This window comes from Molossus molossus, unplaced genomic scaffold (genome assembly GCF_014108415.1).
Source record: "Molossus molossus isolate mMolMol1 unplaced genomic scaffold, mMolMol1.p scaffold_m16_p_9, whole genome shotgun sequence".
In the NCBI taxonomy this organism is placed as follows: domain Eukaryota; kingdom Metazoa; phylum Chordata; class Mammalia; order Chiroptera; family Molossidae; genus Molossus; species Molossus molossus.
The window spans coordinates 49,509,123-49,531,385 of NW_023425403.1; the positions used below are offsets into that span (position 1 = coordinate 49,509,123).

Consider the following 22,263-nt stretch of genomic DNA (forward strand, 5'->3'; position numbering starts at 1 on the left):
GTCATGTGGGTAGCAGCCACTCGATGTGTCCCTTTCACGTGGATGTTTCTCTCTGTCTCTCTTTCTCTCTCTCCCTCCCACTCTATCTGAACAAAAAATGGAAAAATGTCCTCGGGTGAGAATATAAATAAATAAATAAATAAATAAATAAATAAATAAATAAATAAATAAATAAATAAATAAATAAATAAATACATGCAGTACCTGACTATTTAGTTAGGGGTTCTGACCTCTTTTCCCTTAGATTGTGAAATTAAAAAAATGACAACAGCTAACACAACAATACTTAATTGTATACTAGAAATATTTTGCACTTAATATTTAGAAACATCTTCCCAAGACATGAAATATATGTCTACAACCTACTTCTTAAAATTGAATATTATTTTATTTTATGGATTGAACATAATTTACCCATTTTTCTATTGGACATTCATGTTGTTTCTAGCCTTCTTCCTGATCATAAACAATGCGGTGATGAGCATTTTTATAGCAAAAATTTTGTGCTCGTCCATGATAATTACTTTGGGCTAAATTCCTAGACACGGGTTTTTTGAGCAGAGATTTTATATATATTTAAAAACTTTGATCAGTTCTGCATTTAGTAGATACCTATCACTCTGTGTTGCACCCTCCAAGACTGCAGTCTTTTTATATCCCTATTCACAATTGCATTTATTGTTGTTACACAGGGCACCACTTTGATTCTGTTATTGCTGTTTGTGACTATATATGTCTTTCACTTAAAACCCACCATGTAGCCCTGGCCAGTTTGGCTCAGCAGTTAGAGTGTCTGCCTGCAGTCCAGAGAGACCTGGGTTCGGTTCCCGCTGGGGGCATGTACAGGTTGCAGTTTGTCCCTGGCCCTGGTTGGGTTGTGCGGGTGGCAGCTACTCAATGTGTGACTTTCACGTAGATGTTTGTCTCTCTCTCTTCCTTTCTCTCCCTCCCGCTCTATCTGAACAAAAAATGAAAAAATGTCCTTGGGTGAGGATTAAAAAAAAAACAACCCGCCACATAGATGAAAATCCCTTTGGACTCTGGAGTTCTATGGCAATGCAGCATAAGAAGCAGTTTGATCCGTGGTCATATTTTTAGGGTTTGAACATGTTTTTGCCATTTCCTCACCATTACTTCAGACAGCATTTTGGCGTGCTCAGCCTCACCTCTTACTTTATCTATTTCTCCAGTCTTGTTTGGTGTAAACAGGTCCGGTTTTGTAAAGCTTATATATCTTTTCCTCCCATGGGGCTTCTTTTCTATGGCCAATCTGGATTATTGAGGGATGATGAATGAAATTGCTTTCCTGTTTCTTCCCTGGGTGATAGTTCTGAGAGTACTTTCAAAGCCTTCTCAGAAAATCCTGTGGGATAAAGCACTTGTCAAAAACATCTATTACTCATAGTGGTAGCCAGCTGCTGATGAATCCTTGTATTGACCTTCCCTGTTTCACTCCTGTGTCCTTCACTTCTGCTTCCTGGGATCACATTCCAAAATAAACTACCTGTATCCAAGCCTTTGTCTTACCTTTTCATTTCAGTGGAACCCAGGCTAAGACATTTTGTGATCATGGACAGGTAACTTACTCTTTGAGTTGTAGTTTTTCATATGTACAAATTTGGAGAGGTAGTGTCTATCTCACGTAATTCATTTGCTCACCAAATACTTACTAAAACAGTACTGTGTGCCAGGTGCTGATCTGGGTATGGGAATATAATAGTAAGCTAGACAAACAAGGACCCTACCTTCGGAGAGTTTACATTCTGATAAGGGAGACAAAGAAATAAACAGAATAATTTCAATAGTGAAAAATGCTGAGTAAAAGCCACTCTCAGGCCTTGGCCAGTTTGGCTCAGCGATTAGAGCGTTGGCCCCCAGACTAATGAGTCACAGGTTCAATTCCGGTCAAGGGCATGTACCTAGGTTGTGATCCCCAGCCCTGGTTGGGGTCGTGCAGGAGGCAGCCACTCAATGTGTCCCTTTTGCCTCGATGTTTTTCTCTCTCTCTTTGTTTCTTTCTCTGTCTGAACAAAGATGGAAAAATGTTCTCAGGTGAGGATAAAAAAAAAAAAAAGAAGCCACTCTGAGATGTTATTAGACTGCTCCTGGCCGGGTTTGCTCAGTGGTTAGAGCATAGGCCTATGGACTAAAGGGTCATGGGTTCAATTCCCGGCCAAGGGCACATACCTGGGTTGCAGGTTCAATCCCCAGCCCTGGTCAAGGTCATGGGGGAGGCAACCAATGTGTCTCTCTCACATTGATGTTTCTCTCTCTTTCCCCCTCCCTCCTTCCACTCTATCTTAAAATCAATGGAAAAATATCCTTGGGTAAGGATAAAAAATAAAAAAAGAAATGCGGACTGAATGATCAGGATAAGTTGGATGTGGGAAGAACATTTTGGGTCTCAGAGGGAATAGCAGGTGTAAAGGCCCTGAGGTATAAGTGTCAGGAGCAAGGTAGTACATATAAAGTACTGTGTATGGTATTTTGCACTTGGAAAGTGCTCAGCAAATGTTGGTTAGTGTTAATAAGATTAGATCAAAGGAGTAGGCTGTCATTGACTACACAGTCAATAGCCTATCATTGACTGGACAGTTAATTAAGTGACCAGTTTTGCCTCATGACAAAAATTGGCTTCATAGAATAAGCAGATATTTGTGCAGGGTGTGAATAGAATTATACAGTACATTTTTCTTTACTCTGTTGATATAGTGAAGTACATTGATTTTATTTACATTTCTGGTATAAACTTTCTTTGGTCGTCATGTATTATGTTTCTATGTATAGCTCAATTCAGTTTGCTAATATTTGATTGAAATATTGGTGTGTTGTTTTCCTTTCAGTGTCTTTGTCTGGTTTTGTTATCAATGTACTGTTGGCTTCACAAAATGAATTGGAAAGTGTGATGGAAGAGTTTGTGTAGAATTGGTATTCTTTTTTTTTTTTATCCTCACCCGAGCATATTTTTCCATTTTTGTTCAGATAGAGTAGGAGGGAAGGAGGGGGAGAGAGAGAGAGAGAGAAACATTGATGTGTTAGGGACACATCGAGTGGCTGCCTCCTGCACGACCCCAAGCAGGGCCAGGGATGAATTGCAACCAAGATATGTGTTCTTGACCGGAATTGAACCTGTGACTCATTGGTCCATGGGCCGATGCTCTAACTGCTGAGCCAAACCACCCAGGACTAGAATTGGTATTCTTTTTCTCTTAAATGCTTGGTAGAATTCTTCAGTGAAGCCATCAGGACTGGAGTTTTCTTTGTTGGAAGAATTTTAACTATGAGTTCGATTTCTTCATTTCTATAGAGGATTATTCAAGTTATCTCTTTCTTTTTGAGTGAGCTGTGGTTGATTGTGTCTTTCAAGGAATTTGTTTCATCTAAGTTGTCAAATTATGGGCAAAATGTTGTTTCCAATATCCCCTACTATCCTTTTAAAAATTATTTGTGATAAAAAGTTCATGCATAAAATTTACCATTCTAACTATTTTTAAGTGTACAGTCCAGTAACATTAAGTACATTTCACAATGTTGTGCAAACTCTTGTTAGCCTATTAATGCCTGTGGGATCTATAGTGATGTCCCCTCCTTCATTCCTGACACTCGTAATTTTTTCTTTTTCTTTTTCTTGATTACCTGCTAGTGGTGTATTAATATTAATTGATCCTCTCAAAGAATCGGCTTTTAGTTTCATTGATTTTTCTGTTATATTTTGGTTTTCTATTTTATTGATTTTTGCTTTGATTTTAATTATTCTTTTCATCTGCTTTCTTAGGGTTTAATTTGCTCCTAGTTTTTAAAAGCCTGTAGCATACATCATCATTTGAGACCATTTTTCTTCCTATTTAAGCACTTAATGCTATACATTTTCCTCTAAGAACTGCTTTATTTACAGCCCACAGATTTTGGTTGGTTGTATTTTCACTTTGCATTCTATTTAATATATTTTCTAATTTCCCTGTGACTCCCTCTTTGACCCGGATATTATTTAGAAGTATGTTGTTTAATTTTAAGATATTTGGTGAATTTTCCATTCATCTTCTTGTCGTTGACTTCTAGTTTAATTCTCTTGTAATCAGGGACATATTTTGTATGATTTAAATTTTTAAAAATTTATCGAGGTGTGTTTTATGGCTCAGAATATGGTTTGCTGTGGAGAATGTTCCATAAGCACTTGGGAAAAAAAAGTGTAATTTGCTGTTGTTGGATAGAGTGTTCTATAAATGTCAACCTGGTCAAATTGATTGATACTGCTTTTTCAAGTCTTCTATGTTCTTACTGATTGCCATAATAACATATCACAGATGGGACAGCTTAAACAACAGAAATTTATTTTCTCACAGGTCTGGAGGCTGGAAGTTCAAGATCAAGGTTTTGGCAAGTTTGTCTTTTCCCCTCTCTCCTTGAGCTGGAGATAGCCATTTTCTCCATGTGTATTCATTCACCTGGTCCTTCCTCTGTGTGTGTGGATTAGGGCCCCACTTTTATTGATCTTATTTAACCTTACTTACCTTTTTTTTAAACTATTATTATTTTTTAGTCCTTACCCGAGGATATTTTTGTTTTGTCTTCAGATAGAGTTGGGGAGAGGGGTGGTTTTACAGTTTTTTAATCATGTTGAGTATGTTCCTGTTTCAAAGCATCTGTATTTGCTGTTTCCTCTGTCAGGAATACTGTTCCCCTAGATATCTTCAAGGCCTACTTCTTCAGGTCTCTACTTAAGTCACACCTTATTAGAAGTGGCTTCTCACCGCCCTATGTAAAATAGCACCCCTCTTTCCCTGCTAGCATTATGTTTTCCACTAAGTGATGCTGCAGTAGCAAACAAAGATATCATGTATCTTGAAAGAGACCAGGAAATCTATGATGGATGACATAGTTACACTTTTTACCCTGCTTGATTCTTCTATAACATTTGTTTCCATCTGACATACTACATATTTACCTTTGTTTGTGTATGTTCTTTCATCTCCTGTCTAGACTGTAAGCACCACAAAAGGGGAGGGACTTTTTCCATCACTTAGTGCTGTACCCCAGGGCCTAGGATAATGCATGGTCAAGAGTAGATGCTTATTAATTTAGAGAATGACTGAGAATACTAAAGCATGTCATTCATTTATTCAGTGGTCACATGTAAGCCACATTAGGAGTGTGGAGCAGGGAGGTTTGAGGAGAGAGGATGAGATGTGTGAAATAAGTTGGAGAGTAGACTTACTAGAGAAAAGCAGTAAAACTGTTGATCAGTGGAGAGTGTCAGTTTGAGATTTGAGACAATGAACCTACCGTGAAATCTTGCAGCTCAGTTGTTTGATTTTCTCCAGTAATGTTGAATTACTCAGAAGCTGGCCTGGAAGAGGCAGCAATGAATGATGGAGTCCATTTTACAAGTCCATCATGGAAGCCCAAGCTGAAGAAGGAAGCATGATTCCAGCTGCCCCTATATCACCTATTCCATCTTTGGTCCTGTCACAACAATAAAGGAGCTTGCCTTTTAAAGAAACCTGTTCTCCTGGGGTGGTGTGATTGCAGTGGGAGAAGCAGTTTTCCCTATAGTCATTCTTTATTTTATTTACTTCTCATGATGCTTTTGAGGTAGCTTTTCTTATCTTCATTTAACAGGTGAGGAAAACTAGAGCTGAAACTGCTCAACGTAGAATTTAGGTTGGTTAAGTTCATAGCCATAGTGCTCTGCTATATTTTTGAGTTATGCTTATTGCTTCTTCTGTACTTATTGAGGTAATGGGGAGCTCCCTTATCTGGGGGATGGGGAGTTCTGTTAGCTTTTAGATTCCTTGAAGCCTGTGTCTGTCATGAAAACAGTATGCAACCACTTTACTAATGGTTCCAATTTATATGTTGCAAGACCTTACCAGAAAGGAAACAGTTGGGCTATTTTTATATACTTAAACAAGCTCAGTAACCACATTACCAACTGTAATTAGTAATTCACTCCTAGGGAATTTCTTGTGAATACTATTCAAGTGTACCTCATATGATCTGAAAAGGTATCCATCAGTGATACTTTTCTGTGGTCTTGCCTATTGATGATCTGAACGTTTCATAGGTGCAAGGGGCTGCGCTAGGCTTTATTGCCAACATAGAGAAGAGAAGGCAGGTGCGGTGGTCTTTCTTAGGGAATCTTTAATATAGTTGGGAAGGCAAAACAGGTACAAAACCCTGAGTATTCAAATAGTGCCTGGAAATAAGGGTGCAGAGTTGGGGAAAAGCCCCTCAGCCTAAAAATGCTTCCCTGAGACAGATGGAGGGAAGTGGAAGTGGAGCTGTAATTTGAAGGCTGCATAATATTTAGACAAGGCTCTAAAATGGAGAACAAACTTGGAATCTTTAATATAGTTGGGAAGGCAAAACAGGTACAAAACCCTGAGTATTCAAATAGTGCCTGGAAATAAGGGTGCAGAGTTGGGGAAAAGCCCCTCAGCCTAAAAATGCTTCACTGAGACAGATGGAGGGAAGTGGAAGTGGAGCTGAATTTGAAGGCTGCATAATATTTAGACAAGGCTCTAAAATGGAGAACAAACTTGGGCTCCAGTTATACTCATGGGTAGAAAATCTTAGTAGGCTGCTGCAGTCATTAATGTTAGCACTTTTACCAATGTTTAAATTTTTAAAAATGTATTTATGTATGTGAATCTGTGCATGCCAAGAGTTCTGAAAGCTATTTTATGGGAGTTACTGGCTGTAAACTTGGTTTGGTCACATATAGGAGCCAACCGACAGTGAAGCCCCTGCCAATAAATGCCACTTGTTTTTCAGTGACCTTTGGTCACTTACCTCTGCAGGTAGATGTTTTGAAATATATGTTAATGAGAACTAATTTCCAAGTTTGTGACATTTACCTTCATTTTAATTTTTTAAAAAATGAATTATCTTGCTTTTCACTTATGTGTTTATTTTTAAATCTTAGGAACAATCATTCTCAAAGTGGTTTCCTTTTTCCCTCCAGACAAGGCACCTCTATCTAAGAGTCTTTTACTGGTCCCCAGTGCCCTATCTCTTTTGCTGATCCTTCTCCTACCACACTGTCAGAGATTTTTCCTGTATGACCTCCAAGCAGTCAAGGACAACTTTCAGGTGAGCTCTGCTTCACTGGCCTTTGGGAAGGGAGAAAGCAGATTTTATAGATTTGCCTTTTCTTTCTGTTATTCTTAGTCCCTCAAAGCCTCTAAATTTGTAAGAAATACTGTTTATCATTAATATTCTATTAACAAGTTCTTTAGTTTTATTTACTGATGTTTTCAGCAAAGCAGATTATAATAAAGCACTGTCTCGCTTCAGTTTCACTTTATATGCATGAAAATGCAATTTATAATTCAAGAGAATTAAAAACAATGCTAAATATGTTTTTAATGATTAGTATGCATACTTAACATTTTCAAAAACCTGCATCAGTTTGAATATTGATTGGATGATCTAAGCTCTTTCAGCTCTAACAGATTGTGAATCTATGAATTATTTTTATAATGGGGTTAAACCAAGTAGGAAATTTCTCTTGGGTTTTTGGTTCTGGGAAGAGCAGAACTCTGTGGTTTTCAAGATAAATGGGCTGCTCTCATTGAACATGCTGGTGCTGGGTCTTATCTGTGAGTTGGAGTGTTAGTGCAAATTATGGTGTATAAGCCTGCCACCTTTTCTTTGCTGAATACTTAATTATCCATTTTAAGCACAATAATCCCCCTTTTCCTCATAATGATGTAATTAATACCACTCAGGTTGGCTTTACCAAGTTCCTGTGAAGGTCTTTCAGTTATTTATCCCAACTACCATTTTCTGTCAGAATATAGTATAGCTTCTGTATTATTTCACTTGCTATAATGCAGTGGTTCTCAATCTGGCTGTACAGTCTGGCTGAAAACCACTGCTATAAGGGCCATCTGGCCCTGAGTTGGTACCTTCCTGATTTGAGGGGTTACTTTGGTTAATTTGGCTAAGTAGGCAAGCATCCCCTTCCACTATGCTACTTTATGGGCATCTATCTGAAGATACAGAAGACAACCACTCTTCTGTCCAGGGATGTGAATAGCCACACTCCTGCTAGAATCTCCTAAGAAGCTCTTACTTTGCTTTTATAAGAGTAGCTACAGAAATATGAAGTTTTAGTTTTGTCTTAGGAAATCCATACATATACATACATAAGACATAAGTGTACATTAAATCCTCAGGGGGTGTTAAAGAAGTCGGGACTAGTATAGAATGGAATAGCCCTGGAGAGCTGTAGTGATATGAATTTTCCATTTGGTTTGAAGGAGGGATGATAATTTATTAGTAGTAGAGAGAGGGCATTTTACTTCCTGAAGCAATATGAACTTCAAACCCTTAAGAGTACTGTATAGGAAGCATGGCTGGGGACTAGAGCAAGATTAGATTAGATGAGGACAGGAGAGGCAGTTGGTGAAAGGCTTTATTTTGCAAGTATGGACTCTCCCAAATTTTGACACTTAAGGCAGAGATCCTGCTTCTAATGTTTTTCAGGTTGTAATGCAGAAGGAAAGTTTTGTTTAGTCCAAGTCAGTAATTGATCTTCAAAGGGAGCAGTCACCTTTTGGTAATAACCAGTGATTTATTCCTTTTTTTTTTCTCATTTTTTGTTCAGGTAGAGTGGGAGGGAGAGAGAGGAAGATAGAGAGAGAGAGAGAGAGAGAGAAACATCGATGTGAGAGGGACACATCGAGTGGCTGCCTCCCACACGACTCAACCGGGGCCGGGGACAAACTGCAACTGAGGTATGTGCCCTTAATGGGAACCGAACCTGGGACTCTCTGGACCGCAGGCCAACGCTCTAACCGCTGAGCCAAACTGGCCAGGGCCCCAGTGATTTATTCTTATACCAGGTCACACGTTTTTATGTCTTTGAGCATAGAACAAATTACAAAACACACATTATTTAGAAGTGTAGCTTCTAGTTTTATTTGTCATCAACTGAAAATAACAAAACAAATGAGGTTCTATAAATTTGTTATGTTTTAATAATCGTAAAGTCTTAATTTCCTTAATCCCTCAGGTTTTTCTAGTGGTTCTCATGGCTTGGCCCTGAGTAGAATACTTTTTTTGATAGTTTTAAATGTGGGGAATAGAAGACTTGGAGCTATTGTTCATGGTTTCCACTTCTTGGTTCTGCAAAGGTGACAGTCATCATCATCTTTTATTTGTCAAGCACTAGATAGTATACAAAACACTCTCATGTATATTGTCTTATTTGATCATGTATATGGTCATATGTGCTCGCCTAAAGTTTCAATGTGATTCTGGTGTGGAGTCATGGAATTTCTGAGGGAGAAAAGAAATTTACTTTAGAGATGTCACCTGTGTTCCATATGTGTGCCCATGATGATTATTGCTAACTGATTATAGGGCTGTTTCTCCTTGAACGCAAGTGTGACCTTAACACGGATTTATAGGCAGCCATCCCTATTTCAGTTACATTGACACATGAAATGAATTCTATTGGCCATCCCTAAATCAGTCCAATGCCCTCCTATTTTGGAGTATACTGATGATATACTTCAGTATATCGAACTGAGACAGAAGTGAAATGTTTTGACAGTTGGTATAGTCTATATTCTCATTTGTATTACTGTCATTATGTCTATTGGCAATAACACAGGCCATATGACCTTAAACAAGTAAAATACTTTCTCTGTGCATCTTTCTCTTTATTTTAAAATAGAGTTAATTTTACCAATGTGCATAGCAGCATTATTCATAATAGCCAAAAGGTAGAAGCAATCTAAATGCCCATTAACAGATGAGTGGATTTAAAAAATGTAATGTAAACATATGGTGGAATATTATTTAGCCATTAAAAGTAATGAAGTTCTAATACATGCTTTAATATAAACCTTGAAGACATTATGCTAAGTGAAATAAATAAGTCAGACACAAAAGGACAAATTGTATGATTTTTAGAGACATAAAGAGGAATAATTGTTACCAGGGGCTGAGGGGAGAGGAGAATGGGGAGTTATTGTTTAATGGATACAGAGTTTCTCCTTGGGATCACGAAAAGTTCTGGAAATTGTGGTGATGAAAGTTCTGGAAATAGTGGTGATGGGGGAACATTATGAATGTTCTTAATGCCACTGAATTATACATTTAAAAATACTTAAAATGATAAATTTTATTTTATGTATATTTTACCAAAATAAAAACAATACAAAAAAAAAAAGGAAAGGGTTAATATTTGTTGTACCTATCTTATAAGGTAATTGTGAAGGGGAAATAATATCAGAATGTTTTGCAAATGTCATTGGGATTATCTTTAAAAAATCTGGAAAATAGCTCAGCTGGTGTGGCTTAGTGGATTGAGCGTTGTCCCATGGACTGAGAGGTCTGGTTCGATTCCCGGTCAGGGCACATGCCTGGGTTGTGGGCTTGATCCCCAGTAGGGGGCATGCAGGAGGCAGCCGGTCGATGTTTCTCTCTCATATCAATGTTTCTATCTCTTTCTCCCTTCCTTTCTCTTGAAAAAAATCAGTAAAAATATATTTTTTTAAAATTCTGGAAAATATTTAAGAAATCTCAGAATAGGCCTTTGAGTAGTTCTTTCTTTTTTGAATATCCCCTTATGTGTTTTTCACATGAGGAAAATTGGATTTAGGCAAACTAAAAGTTAAATTATTAGAAAATTTTAAACCATGTAATAGTTAGCAACAATTGCCATAATTTGTCTTGTAAATGGTTGGTAGGTATGAAATAGGTTGATCATTAAAATTAAGCTTAGAGCCCAGCCGGTGTGGCTCAATGGTTGAGCGTTGACCCATGCATCAAGAGGTTGCTGGTTCGATTCCCAGTGAGGGCATATGCCCAGGTTGTGGGCCTGATCCCCAGTGGGGGGCATGAAGGAGGTGGCCGGCCGTCAGTGTTCTCTCTCATCCATGTTTCTCTCCCTCTCCCTTCCTCTCTCTCTAAATCAATAAAGAAAAAAAAAACTTTAAAGAAAAAAAAAATGGAGCTTAGAAATGGATGTTGTTGTGTTTGTTCCTAAATAGCTTTTCTGTTACACCTCTGTTTTATTTAGTAGCATAAAAACAAACATTTGTTAGCCTTTCATTTCAGCTCACATATATAATTTTTGTTTTATTGTATTAAACAGAATCTTAAAATTTTCTACAGGAAATTTTCTGTTGTCTTAATGAGAATATATTTTCTTATTATAAAAAGCAAAAAGAATTTTAGTATGAGAGAATTGAGCTCATTCTCAGGGAAAACATGTATGTAGTTTTTCTTTTCCATATGCATTATTTTGCTTAAATTAAGGAGTGCCCGGCTAGCTCAGTCGGTAGAGCATGAGACTCTTATTTTGCTTAAATTAGAGTTTAAAAAATAAGCAGTATAAAGTAAACATGATACATTTGTTAAGGACCAATCTGAACAGATCTTACTCTTATTTATTGTTTTTTTTTAAAATCCCCATCTAGATTTGGAGGCTGATATGTGGAAGAATAATTTGCCTTGATTTGAAAGATACTTTCTGCAGTAGTCTGCTTATTTATAATTTTAGGATATTTGAAAGAAGATACGGAAGCAGAAAATTCGCAGTAAGTTTTTATGTATTTCCCTTTGCTGTTAGGTTATAGAAAAACATTTGTTTTGTTTTGTTTTTTATTATATTTAAAGTTTTATTTTGTTATTATTAACAGTTATCTTTTAATAACATGATCGTCTATCTAAGTTGAAACATGGATAGTAAACAAATAAAACTTTAAAATTTAAACCACTAATAATAAAATAATGATGATGATAATTGATAATAATATCAGATAATAATTTTAATTAGTATGTTGATTTTAATAAAATTCTAATCACTTATTTTGCTTAATGGTTTTTTTGTTGCTTGTTAAAAATAAATCATGCTATAAATATTTTTACTTAGAAATTATGGCAGTTAATGCATTTGACTAATGTAACTCTACTCTCTCATTTTGAAAAATTTATTCATAGACACACACACACACACACACACACACACACACAAATTGGTTCTAATTTTAAAAATGTTAAGTTAATTTTTGTTTTGAATGGGGAGGGATTGTTACTACTTTCCCAAGGATATTTTTCCATTCATGTTTATAGATAGAGTGGAAGGGAGGGAGGGAAAGAGAGAGAAACATAGATGTGAGAGAGACACATCATTTGGTTGCCTCCTATATGACTCCAACCCAGGGCTGGGGATTGAACTTGCAACACAGGTACATGCCCTTGATTAGAATTTGAACTGGAGACCCTCTGGTCTGAGAACCAACGCTCTAACCGCTGAGCCAAACCGGCAAGGGCAAAATGTTAAGTTTGTTTTTAGAAGACTCCTCTATATAATGTTTTGTTTTATTTTTAGTCCTTTTTGCTGGGTTCCTGGGTTTTGTCAGCGTTGGTTGACTTCATCCTTGTTGAAGCTGTGTGGTATTCCTTTGGTATCACTACATCCAGGAATTTGCCTTCTGGATTGTAAGTAGCTCTCAAAGATTAGTTTATTTTATAACTAATTAAATCTGATTTAAAGTGTTATTGTACATGAAAGTCAGTAAAATAATATTTTAAACTTTTAAATACAGTAAAATTGATCTTATGTATTAAAAACTCCAGAGTATACTTACATTTTCATTATGTTCTTAAAACAGAATTTGTTTTACACCCTTTTTTTCAGCTTTGAAGTCCCATATTTTAGGGAATTTTTAGTGAATTTCCTGTTCTGGTACTGAAGATAGAATTAATTTTATGTGTGTATTTTATAGTGAAATTTTGTCTGTGTAATTCTGTGAACTAATTTAACACAAAAATATGAAGTTTAATTAAATTAGATAAATTAATTTGTCTGAAATTAAGCTTCTGAAGAATGATGCTTTTAAAAATTGATAATTGTTTATATACTTCCACCAAAGATGAAATGAAGTCAGTATATAAGTACAATTTTTAGCCAACCTGCAGTGGCCAACTTAACTCAGAGTGTATATACATTCATATTGTGTTGATTTTCTTTAAAAACAAAACAAAAAACATGCTTTAGTTTATGAAATATCTAATATCTAGGAGCAAAGTTGTTAGCACATATAAGTGACCTTAAAGCATCTCTGAATTAAATATCAGAGACTGTGTTTGAGAGATACTTTGAATTAAAATACCAGATATTTAAAATTCTGTGTGTACTAACTTCAGCATTATATTAATTTTGATGTCATGTTTTTTGAGAACTATTAGACAATTGTATGTATTTTGATTCAAATTCACTTTGGATCTCTATTTTAAAAATATAGTTCGTGATCTAGTAGCTTTCACATTTACTTTGTTAATATTTACACTGTAGCTGTCCTTTATGAGGTTTACTTGTAGCTGGCATGAGTGCCAACCTTTAGCTGTTTTAATAATGTATGATTCTGAATAATAATTGGAGACAAAATTCTGTGTCATAATTACCATGCAGTTTTTGTTGAGATCCACAGATTGTGATTGTAATGATACTGAGAAGTTCAAGTCGACTATTCTGCTATTGTGGAAAATAGTGTAGCCATCAGGAATGATTTCATGTTGATTCAGGAAAGCAGTGGCATTACTGAATCATTGGTTTTTCTCTAACACTTCTCATCCAGACCAGTTCTTTTTAGTTTTCTAAAAGACCTACTGAGTTATATAGAACAGTATATAAGTGTCATGTGAATTTGTCTTAGAATAAATTTTGGGCATAGCTTTTAAGTCTTATTTACACTGTCCTCTTGTATGATAACCTTTTTTTCTATTGCACAAAGAGTTGAGTGACAGTTATTTCTTCATATGAATGACATGTATTTCTTTATGGAATCCTTTTAGCAGGTACATATGAGAAGGATTGGTTCAGTTTTGAAGTTGGGAATACTTTTTTTTTATTCTTAAAGCAGGAAGGCATTTACCTATTTAAATCTTAATTCATAATAAGAGTTGCAAACTTAAGTAAATTTAAAAGTTATAGGATCCTTTGAAAGACAATATAAATGTTAATTCAGCCATCCCTGAATGAAGAGTGTATTTTTTTTTTCTTTTCAAATCATGAAAAATGAGAGCATGGCTTTTTAGAATCTTGAAGCTTTTTCAAACAGACGTCTTAGAACGTAAATCTTCAATAAAGAAACTTTGCATTTTGTAAATTATCTTTTATTTGATGACAGCAAAGCTTCAAAAAACTCAAGAGAGGAACCTACTTCCTATTTTATTTTATTTTTTTTTTGGTCAACATGCTTTATAATTTTCAGTGTTTTTCACGTTACTTTTGTCCATCAATGCCAAATATATCTGCTCTCTTTATAATTCTTCACTTCCTATTTAATTCTCTCTCTCTTTTTTTTAACCTTACCACTCTTGCAACTTCTCTTATAAATCTCACCAGTATCCATCTAATTTTTAAAGCCAGTGGCTTATTTTCAGTTGTCTTAATTTGACCTTTCAATAGTACATTAAATACTTTTGACCTCCCATTATTTCATGAAATAACCTGTCCCCGTGAGTCCTAGCACACTATTTTCTCCTGGTTCTTTTTGACCTTATTTACTGTCTACCACTCCTTTCTCAAGCTTATTTCAAGTGCTTTCTTTGGGCTATCTTGTCCACTCCCATTACTTCAGCTATAGTTAACATCTGTTGTTTGTTTCCCAAGTCTCAGTTTTCAGCCCCTATTACTTTCCTGATCTTTGTAGAGTCATATTCAGAAAAAGTAACCATTAGGTTTTCACATTAAAAGATCGCTCCAGCCATGGCCAATTTTGCCCAGTGGTTAGAGCGTCGGCCCAAGGACCCAAAGAGTCACATGTAGCCTGGTCGGGCATGTAGCCTGGTCAGGGTCGCGTGGGAGGCAACCAGTCAATATGTCTCTTTCACATCGATGTTTCTCTCTCTTTCCCTCCCACTCTATCTGACAATAAATAGAAAAATATCCTCAGGTGAAGATTTAAAAAAAATTATGTTGCCGTAAGTTCCCACAAAAGAGTTTTTAAAGTTTTTATTTTTTTTCCAGGAAAGAAGGAACTTGATAATATACAAAATAGCCCTGACTATAGGGTAATTAGTAAAGTTAATTTAAGGAGATTGAAGACAAAAAACTTATTCATAACATTTCACTGTTTATATTGCTCAGTGACCGTAAACTACCTGATCGGAAGCTTTTTCTGCGCACACTCCGAAGGTAATTGCGGTATAGCATGACACTAATGACTCGAGCCTGAAATTGTTTTGAAACAATGTAGTAGAGAATCACATCCAGACAGGAACTGAGGTTCATGAGGAAGGTGGTAAAGGCTCCCCAGGGATTGTAACTGTTCTCATCCCCATTCAACATCAGGACAGCAAAACAGATATGATAAGGCATAAAGCAGACGAGCACCTGTACCAGGAGTGTGATGATGATTCTTATAGACTTCTCCTTGACTTTTGGTTTCAGCTTAGATGTTCTACCATGAAGGAGACTATGAATAATGACCAAGTAGCTCCCAATCATGATGAACAAAGGAGTCAAGAAGAAAAATATTAGTCGAGTGAAGTTCAATATGTTAGTAGCTTTTAAGTGGATGATGTCAGAAATCTTCAGGCAGGTGGCAAGAGTGGAGGTTTTATCGGGGTCTTCATAGAGCAGTAGGAGTGGGACGGTGGTTATTAGGGTCATTATCCAGACTCCCACACATGCTAGCATAGCTTTGCGTGTTTTTTTAAGTTCTTTGGCATATTTTGGCTGCACAATAGCCATATACCTGTCAACACTAATAAAAGCAAGAAGCCATAGAGCAATACTTGGATAAAACACTGTGAGTGCCCCAAGAATCTGGCAGAAGTACTCTCCAAATGGCCATTCACCTTTTGCATAATAAAACATTCGAAAAGGTAAGCTCATTATAAATATTAGGTCTAGTAATGCCACATTCATCATATAGATGGTTACAGTGGTTCTCTTCTTGGTTGTACAACTGAAAACCCATAAGGCAGTGACATTTACAAATAATCCAATTATGAAGATGCAGCTGTAGAAGACAAGGGCTGCAATTTTGTATTCATCTGGATATGAGCTGTTAGAAGAGTCAGGTTGAGCTTGATTGTGAGAGGTGGTCATCTTATAGTTTGTTGGTGGGCATGACACTTAGGAACTGCAAGACAGTTGAGAAGATTAGGATTAAAACCCTTTGCTGAAGAATAAATGTTTAACATTCTCATACTTGGCATGCAGTGGATTTTAATTTTGAGAGTACTTTATATTGTACAGTTAATATATGTGTCTTAGTATTTATTAATAAATTTCCTAGGTATTATTGTTAGTCTGTACTAACCAATTAAAGTGGTATGGTGTGTCATAAAGTACTGGCAGATTTATTCATCTTCTCGCTCCCTGCCCACCTCTCTTCTCCAAAGAATAACCTTTATGATTTGTTTTACTATAATGTGATATTGGATAGCTATTGTTTCTATAGCAAGCGTTCTTTGATTGGGACTAATTGGGGAAAGGCCATTCTGAATTTTGAATCTTACAATATAGTTTACCACTTTTTATCATCTTTATTCTGTTTAAATATTTTGTAACCCATATTACTGATATCAAAGAATAAATTTTTACTCATTAAATATAATTTTATGTATAAAATATATATTAGAAAACTAATAAAGGAGCCATATAATATTAACTACTGAATATTCACAGTAATTCTCATTTGAGATCAGGAACTTTCCCTTTTCACTGGTATATCCCATCACCTGTTAAGTAAATTGTAGGTGTTCAAAAAGTAAATATTTACCTGATTAACAGATGAGTGAAGGAAGAAAACTTTGCTGAGGTGACCCTCAGAAACTACTCTCTAGATTGTCAATAAAGACTTGCTTAGCTGGCCATTACATTTTTTTTAAGTGGTAAATACTTCTTCATAGTATTATGTTCTCTCTAAATTATTGTAGGCCTAGAAACAGCAGTGTCTTGTGCCATGGTTTACAGATTAAGAACTTGACTCTTAGAACAATAGATGAGCACTGTTTCTATTGCACTGTTGGGGGTGCCTAAAGCTGAGTCTTCCAGATGGTGTTTACCAGCATCCTAGAAGCAGATCTCACTGCTGCAGTGGTGCACAGAAAACAACACCTTGAGAATTAGATATTGTTAGTATTGTATAGTAATTTTCATGTCCTCACTGTACCTAGATACAGAAGCTTAAGTATTATTTGTCAAACTAAATTTTAAAAAGGAATATCAAACACAAGTGGTTATTAGTAAGACATCACTCAGTAACTTTATGTGTATGCAAAAACTAATTCCCATCACCAAAAAATAGTTCATTTCTAATGGAAAGGAGTTCAGTGATTGTATATACCATTCATCCCCCTCAGTGAAACTTCCGTCACCCATGATGCATTGCTAACACCAGTGATTTTAAAAATAGAGTTGCTACAAAGAAATGGAACTTTGTGGCATCCCCTTGAAATATGGAGGTGTAAGAACAGTTTCCTTCAAAAATGTCACTTTGCAGAGTGGAGGTGTCTCTAATTTAGCCCTGTTGGGGAGGTTAGCAGTCTGGTCAGTGGCATCATGGGCTGTTGATAATTTAAAAATAATTTGAATACTTGTTATGGACAAACACGAGATATGAGTATGTTTTTCCCCTGCCCTCCTTCTCTTCTTTCCACCTTCTTTCCTTCCTTCCTTCCTTCCTGATTATAGCTAGTTTGCCAAATATTTAGGTTAAATATGATTTTGGAATAGATTTCTAATATATTTAAAAGCCTGTTTCAATTAAAATGTCCAAATATTGATGTGAGTAGAATATTAATTTCTATCGAGTGAGAAAAGTACTACATAGAAAAACTAAATCTTTAGTATTATACAAAGGAGAATAATTTTGGAGTTTTGACTTATTTTTAACTCTCAGTGAATTTTTAAGTAGTAGCAGTTATAATATAAATGAAATTTTTAATCCTTTTTTCTTCTTTTTTAATACTATATCAGGACTCCCTTCACCCATCCTCCTCCCCAAATTTTGTCACATAAATTCTGTATTTACAAACCATTTTTAAGTACTCCCCCTATCCATTTGGCCTCAGACTGCTTGTATGTTACCAACATTTGTATTCATTTGCTCATGATGCATGTGTTTTAAAGGCATTGCCAGTATAGGTTGTGCTCTGCACACACACATACATTTTTGAATAAATACTGAAAAGTGATTGGGTTTCAAGTCAGCATTTTAAAAGCTTTCAATTCCTTGATTATTAATAGGCTTTCTTTTCTTAAAAGCCTTAAAATACATTTTGTGAAACATAGTAATTGAAACCAAGTGATGACTCTTAAATATGCTTATGATTTATCATATCTATATTTTCCTTAAGTTGAACAAAATTACATTTACTATCAAAGTAAAACAATGTTGAAAATAAGTGAAAAATCATATTACTAATGCGAGAAGGTGACAGTGTAATTCATTTCAAGGGTCTTCACCACCATGGTGTCAGTAATGTATTATTAAAATAAAACAATGGCCCTGGCCAGTTTGGTTCAGCGGTTAGAGCATCGGCCTGCGGTCCGGAGAGACCCGGGTTCGGTTCCCGCTGAGGGCACGTACCTCGGTTGCAGTTTGTCCCCGGCCCTGGTTGGTCGTGCGGGTGGCAGCCACTCGATGTGTCCCTTCACGTCGATGTTTCTCTCTCTCTCTCCCTTCCTCTCTCTCCCTCCCACTCTATCTGTACAAAAAATGGAAAAAATATCCTCAGGTGAGGATTAAAAAAATAATAATAAAACAATGATTTTTAAATTTAGTAGGTACAGGATTACTGCCGATAATCTGTGATGAAGTTAATTAAATTCGACTTACCTCATGTCCATCAAAAGGCTGTATTAGAGAGGAACATTTTTCGGTATACCCAGTTCTGTAAAAGAGGTTGCTTCTCTTTCTGGAAATGGTATGTTTAAGAAATGATATATTTCTTTGTTTTAAGATCTTCTGTTCCTTTAAAACGTTGTCTCAAAGATAATTCTTAGTATAGGAGTTGGTACTTGCTGCTGCTTTGTCTCTTTCAGGAAGTACTCTGTAATAAGGTTTTTTCAGCTTCTGACTGGATGTGGTTTTTCTCTTTCACAAATGATTTGTTTATGAAGTTATGCTCAGCATAAGCTTCCCTTGAAATGATGCCATGTATTTAAGAGAATCATACAAAAAAGGGAAAATATCTTCAATTTTTTTTACTGTGATGCTTCAAGTCTGCATCATTGATTGAAAGAGTATGAGATTTGATGTTGACTAGAATGGGATTCATAGTATAGCTTCTTTATTTTCTAAGCTGTGTGACTTTGTCAAGTTACCCAGCCACTCTGAGCTTTTGTTCCTACTTAGTTTCTATATAGTTAAAATAGATATAATACCCATTTGTTAAGATTATGAAGACTTGAAACCAGAAAAATCCCAAGAGTTTAACATAATATCTGGCATTTAGGTACTCCTAAACAGAGTTAACTCTTTGCTACAAAACTCCTAAAATCATAGAAGATCCACATTTTGCTGTTGAAACATTTTTAAATTGTTAAAATTAGAATCCTCAGTTATTTGCTTCTGCTTTGCATATATATGTGTACTTCAGTTTGCTTTAATTTTTCAGTTCCCAGTGTTTTATATGTCTTTTCTGTCGTGTGGAAGTCTAGAAATAATTTCTTTTGTATAAACATCCCTGTAGATTGCTAAGAAAGGACTCTGGCAGTCTCTAGTGGAATAATTTACATGTTAGGAGTATTTTAACCTAAGCAGGGAAATGAAACCAACGGAAAGGGAAGTGAGCAACCCGAATCATTGCCTGCCTAGTTATATTAAATTTTTTACTTTCTCTTTTCTTAAAAAAACAAAATAATCTCATTTGATTTTCCTAAAATTTTAATTATCTTTATATTTGGTTATGCACAACTTGTTAACTTTTAAAAGGTACATGAACTGAAATGAACTGTTTTTTGAATTTAAGAGTTTGAAAGCCCTTTTTTCCTCAGACAAAACCATAGTAAGTCTTTGACTTATTAAAGTTATTTAAATCCTTGCCTTTGGTGATTACTTTTGATTATGATAGCCTGCCAGAATAATGGGGTTTAGAAGTGTGGGTAACAACCAAAGCAACTATTTCTTGTGTAGTTAATGATTCGAGGCCCAGAGAAGAAGGCCATGAGTCGCTGAAGAACTCAGCACACAAGGCCCAGCTTCTTCAGGTGCTGAGTTCCCCCTATTTCTGCCCTAGCTGCTGTAATAACTTCTCGTGATCACATTGATTTAGTCACAATGAATAGACAGTATCTATTCATTGCTGAATTACATTAATGAGTATTTTATACATGGAGTTATATTTCATATGCAGTGTAGGAGCGATATTTCAGCTGGAAATAGGAACGTTTTATCTGTTGATCCAGTCTTTTCATTGCCTTAATTTCATATAGCCTGTGACAAGGTTTCTGAAATTAAGTATTTATTAGTATCCCCTTTTGCTGCTAAAATCAAGAGATTCTTTTCTCTGATTTGCCAGTCTCTCAGAGAAAGGCCACAAGGGGCAAGTTAGGAAATCCCCACAGCACAGCTCGAGGGTGGATCAGCTGTTACTCGGTTCCCACCCTCCTCTCCATTTTAGCCATTTGGGACCTTCTGCATTTTCTCATCTTTGCCTTTCACTTGCTGTTCCCACCTGGAATATTCCTTACCATTGTATTCACATCTCTTGGCTTGGCCAGCTGCTACTTATCCTTAAAGTTTTAGTTTTCAACAATGCCTCTTCCAGGAAATTTTCTCTAACCTCTGAAGCTGGATTGGTTATTCACCCCTATAAGGTTCCTTAACACTTGGTACTTACCCCTGTAATGGCATGTGTTTGTATTATTATTGCCTATTTACTTGCCTTTTATCCTGAAGTAAATTGAGATCCTGGAGGGTTGGCATGTATTATGTATGTATGTGTATGACAGACTTTTTTTTTGGTACGTGCCCCTAGCGGGAACCGAACCCAGGACTCTCTGGTCCACAGGCTGATGCTCCAACTGCTGAGCCAGACCGGCCAAGGCATAACAGACTTTTAATAAATATTTCTTGAATGTGTGACTGGAAAATTAGGTGAAGAAATGGAGAGTTGAGGGAGTCATTGATGAATTACTGAGCCAAGTGTCAGTATCAGGGACACTTTGACCAGTTATATGACTGACCTGCCAGTCACAAATCCTCTGTGGAGACTTAGACAAGGAGCACAGAGGCAGGAGCCCTTCTCTCCTCTACATGACCCCTGTAACTTATCACTCTCTGTGTTCCTAAGTCTTCACAATGATTTTTGTTGGAAAAGAATTACAGTGAAAAAAATCTTTCTCAAACTGTTTGGTAGCAGGTCATTAGTGGATTAAGAATTAAACTTTTGTAGTGCCTAATTTTCTTCCTTAATACTTGAACCTAATGAATTTTTATTCAAATAGAAGAACTTAGCTCATTCAGGTATCATTCCATGCAGCTTAAATTTTCTCACTTATTTTGGAATATGACTGAAAGAGAAAATTTCACTTTGCACAAGAGGGATCTTACATATTCCCAGAGGCTACAGAGTTCCCTTCACTTTATGAAGCAATCTGTTTTATCTCTATTTTGAATTTTAGTTTACATGTTAAAAGCCCTAAGGGATTTTTTATTTTAGTGCTTGATCCCAGTTTGAGTAAATATAAAAATACAGTTTAGTTAAGGCAATTTTATAATTCTTAGAAAGGATGTAGTTAATAAATTTACACAGTAAATTCCCATTATAAAACATGCTCCTATATTAGAGATTTGTCTATGCACAGATAAAATTATATTTCCCATTCTGAACATATTTCTCTTTACCACAACAAGTATAAGAGGGACATATCCCAGCTCCTCACAAGAGTGTTGTGATGAGGGGACCACTGAAGTCATTGTTTGTTTCCCAGCATGGGTAGTGGCAGTCAGAGAACAAGTTTGGAGTGGTTGGTAGATAGCCAGTCCCCAAAAAGAAGAGGGAGTCAGGGAAATGAGGAGTGCTCCAAACTAGGGTGAGATTCTGCCCTTAAGATTTCTCACTTTGATGTATGGAATCTTGTTCCCTACCCTTCTCTTTTTCAGACTTGCCCTGGCTGGGTAGTTCAGTTGGATAGAGTGTTGTCCCAATTAGCCAAGGTCTCGGGTTCAATCCCTGGTCAGGGCACATACAAGAATCAACCACTGAATGCATAAATAAGTGGAACAACAAATCAATGTCTGTCTCTCTCTCTCCCCTCTCCCCCCCCCCTAAAATAAATAA

The 22,263-nt window shown here is 36.2% G+C and overlaps 2 protein-coding genes across 3 annotated transcripts in view; one reads left to right on the forward strand and one right to left on the reverse strand.

Annotated features, from left to right (window-relative positions):
- Positions 1–22,263, forward strand: part of UBAC2 (UBA domain containing 2) — a 190,279-nt gene that overhangs the window by 15,270 nt on the left and 152,746 nt on the right. For both annotated transcript variants that reach the window (XM_036249573.1, XM_036249572.1), the window contains exons 2-4: positions 6,965–7,092; positions 11,436–11,555; positions 12,350–12,459. In XM_036249573.1, the coding sequence (XP_036105466.1) occupies positions 6,965–7,092; positions 11,436–11,555; positions 12,350–12,459 (358 nt within the window). The remainder of the gene's footprint in view (positions 1–6,964; positions 7,093–11,435; positions 11,556–12,349; positions 12,460–22,263) is intronic.
- Positions 14,216–19,011, reverse strand: GPR18 (G protein-coupled receptor 18). The gene is made up of 2 exons (XM_036249578.1): positions 18,816–19,011; positions 14,216–16,112 (listed from the first exon to the last, which is right to left on the reverse strand). Exon 2 carries the CDS (start codon positions 16,076–16,078, stop codon positions 15,083–15,085), a length of 996 nt encoding a protein of 331 aa, XP_036105471.1. The 5' UTR covers positions 16,079–16,112; positions 18,816–19,011; the 3' UTR covers positions 14,216–15,082.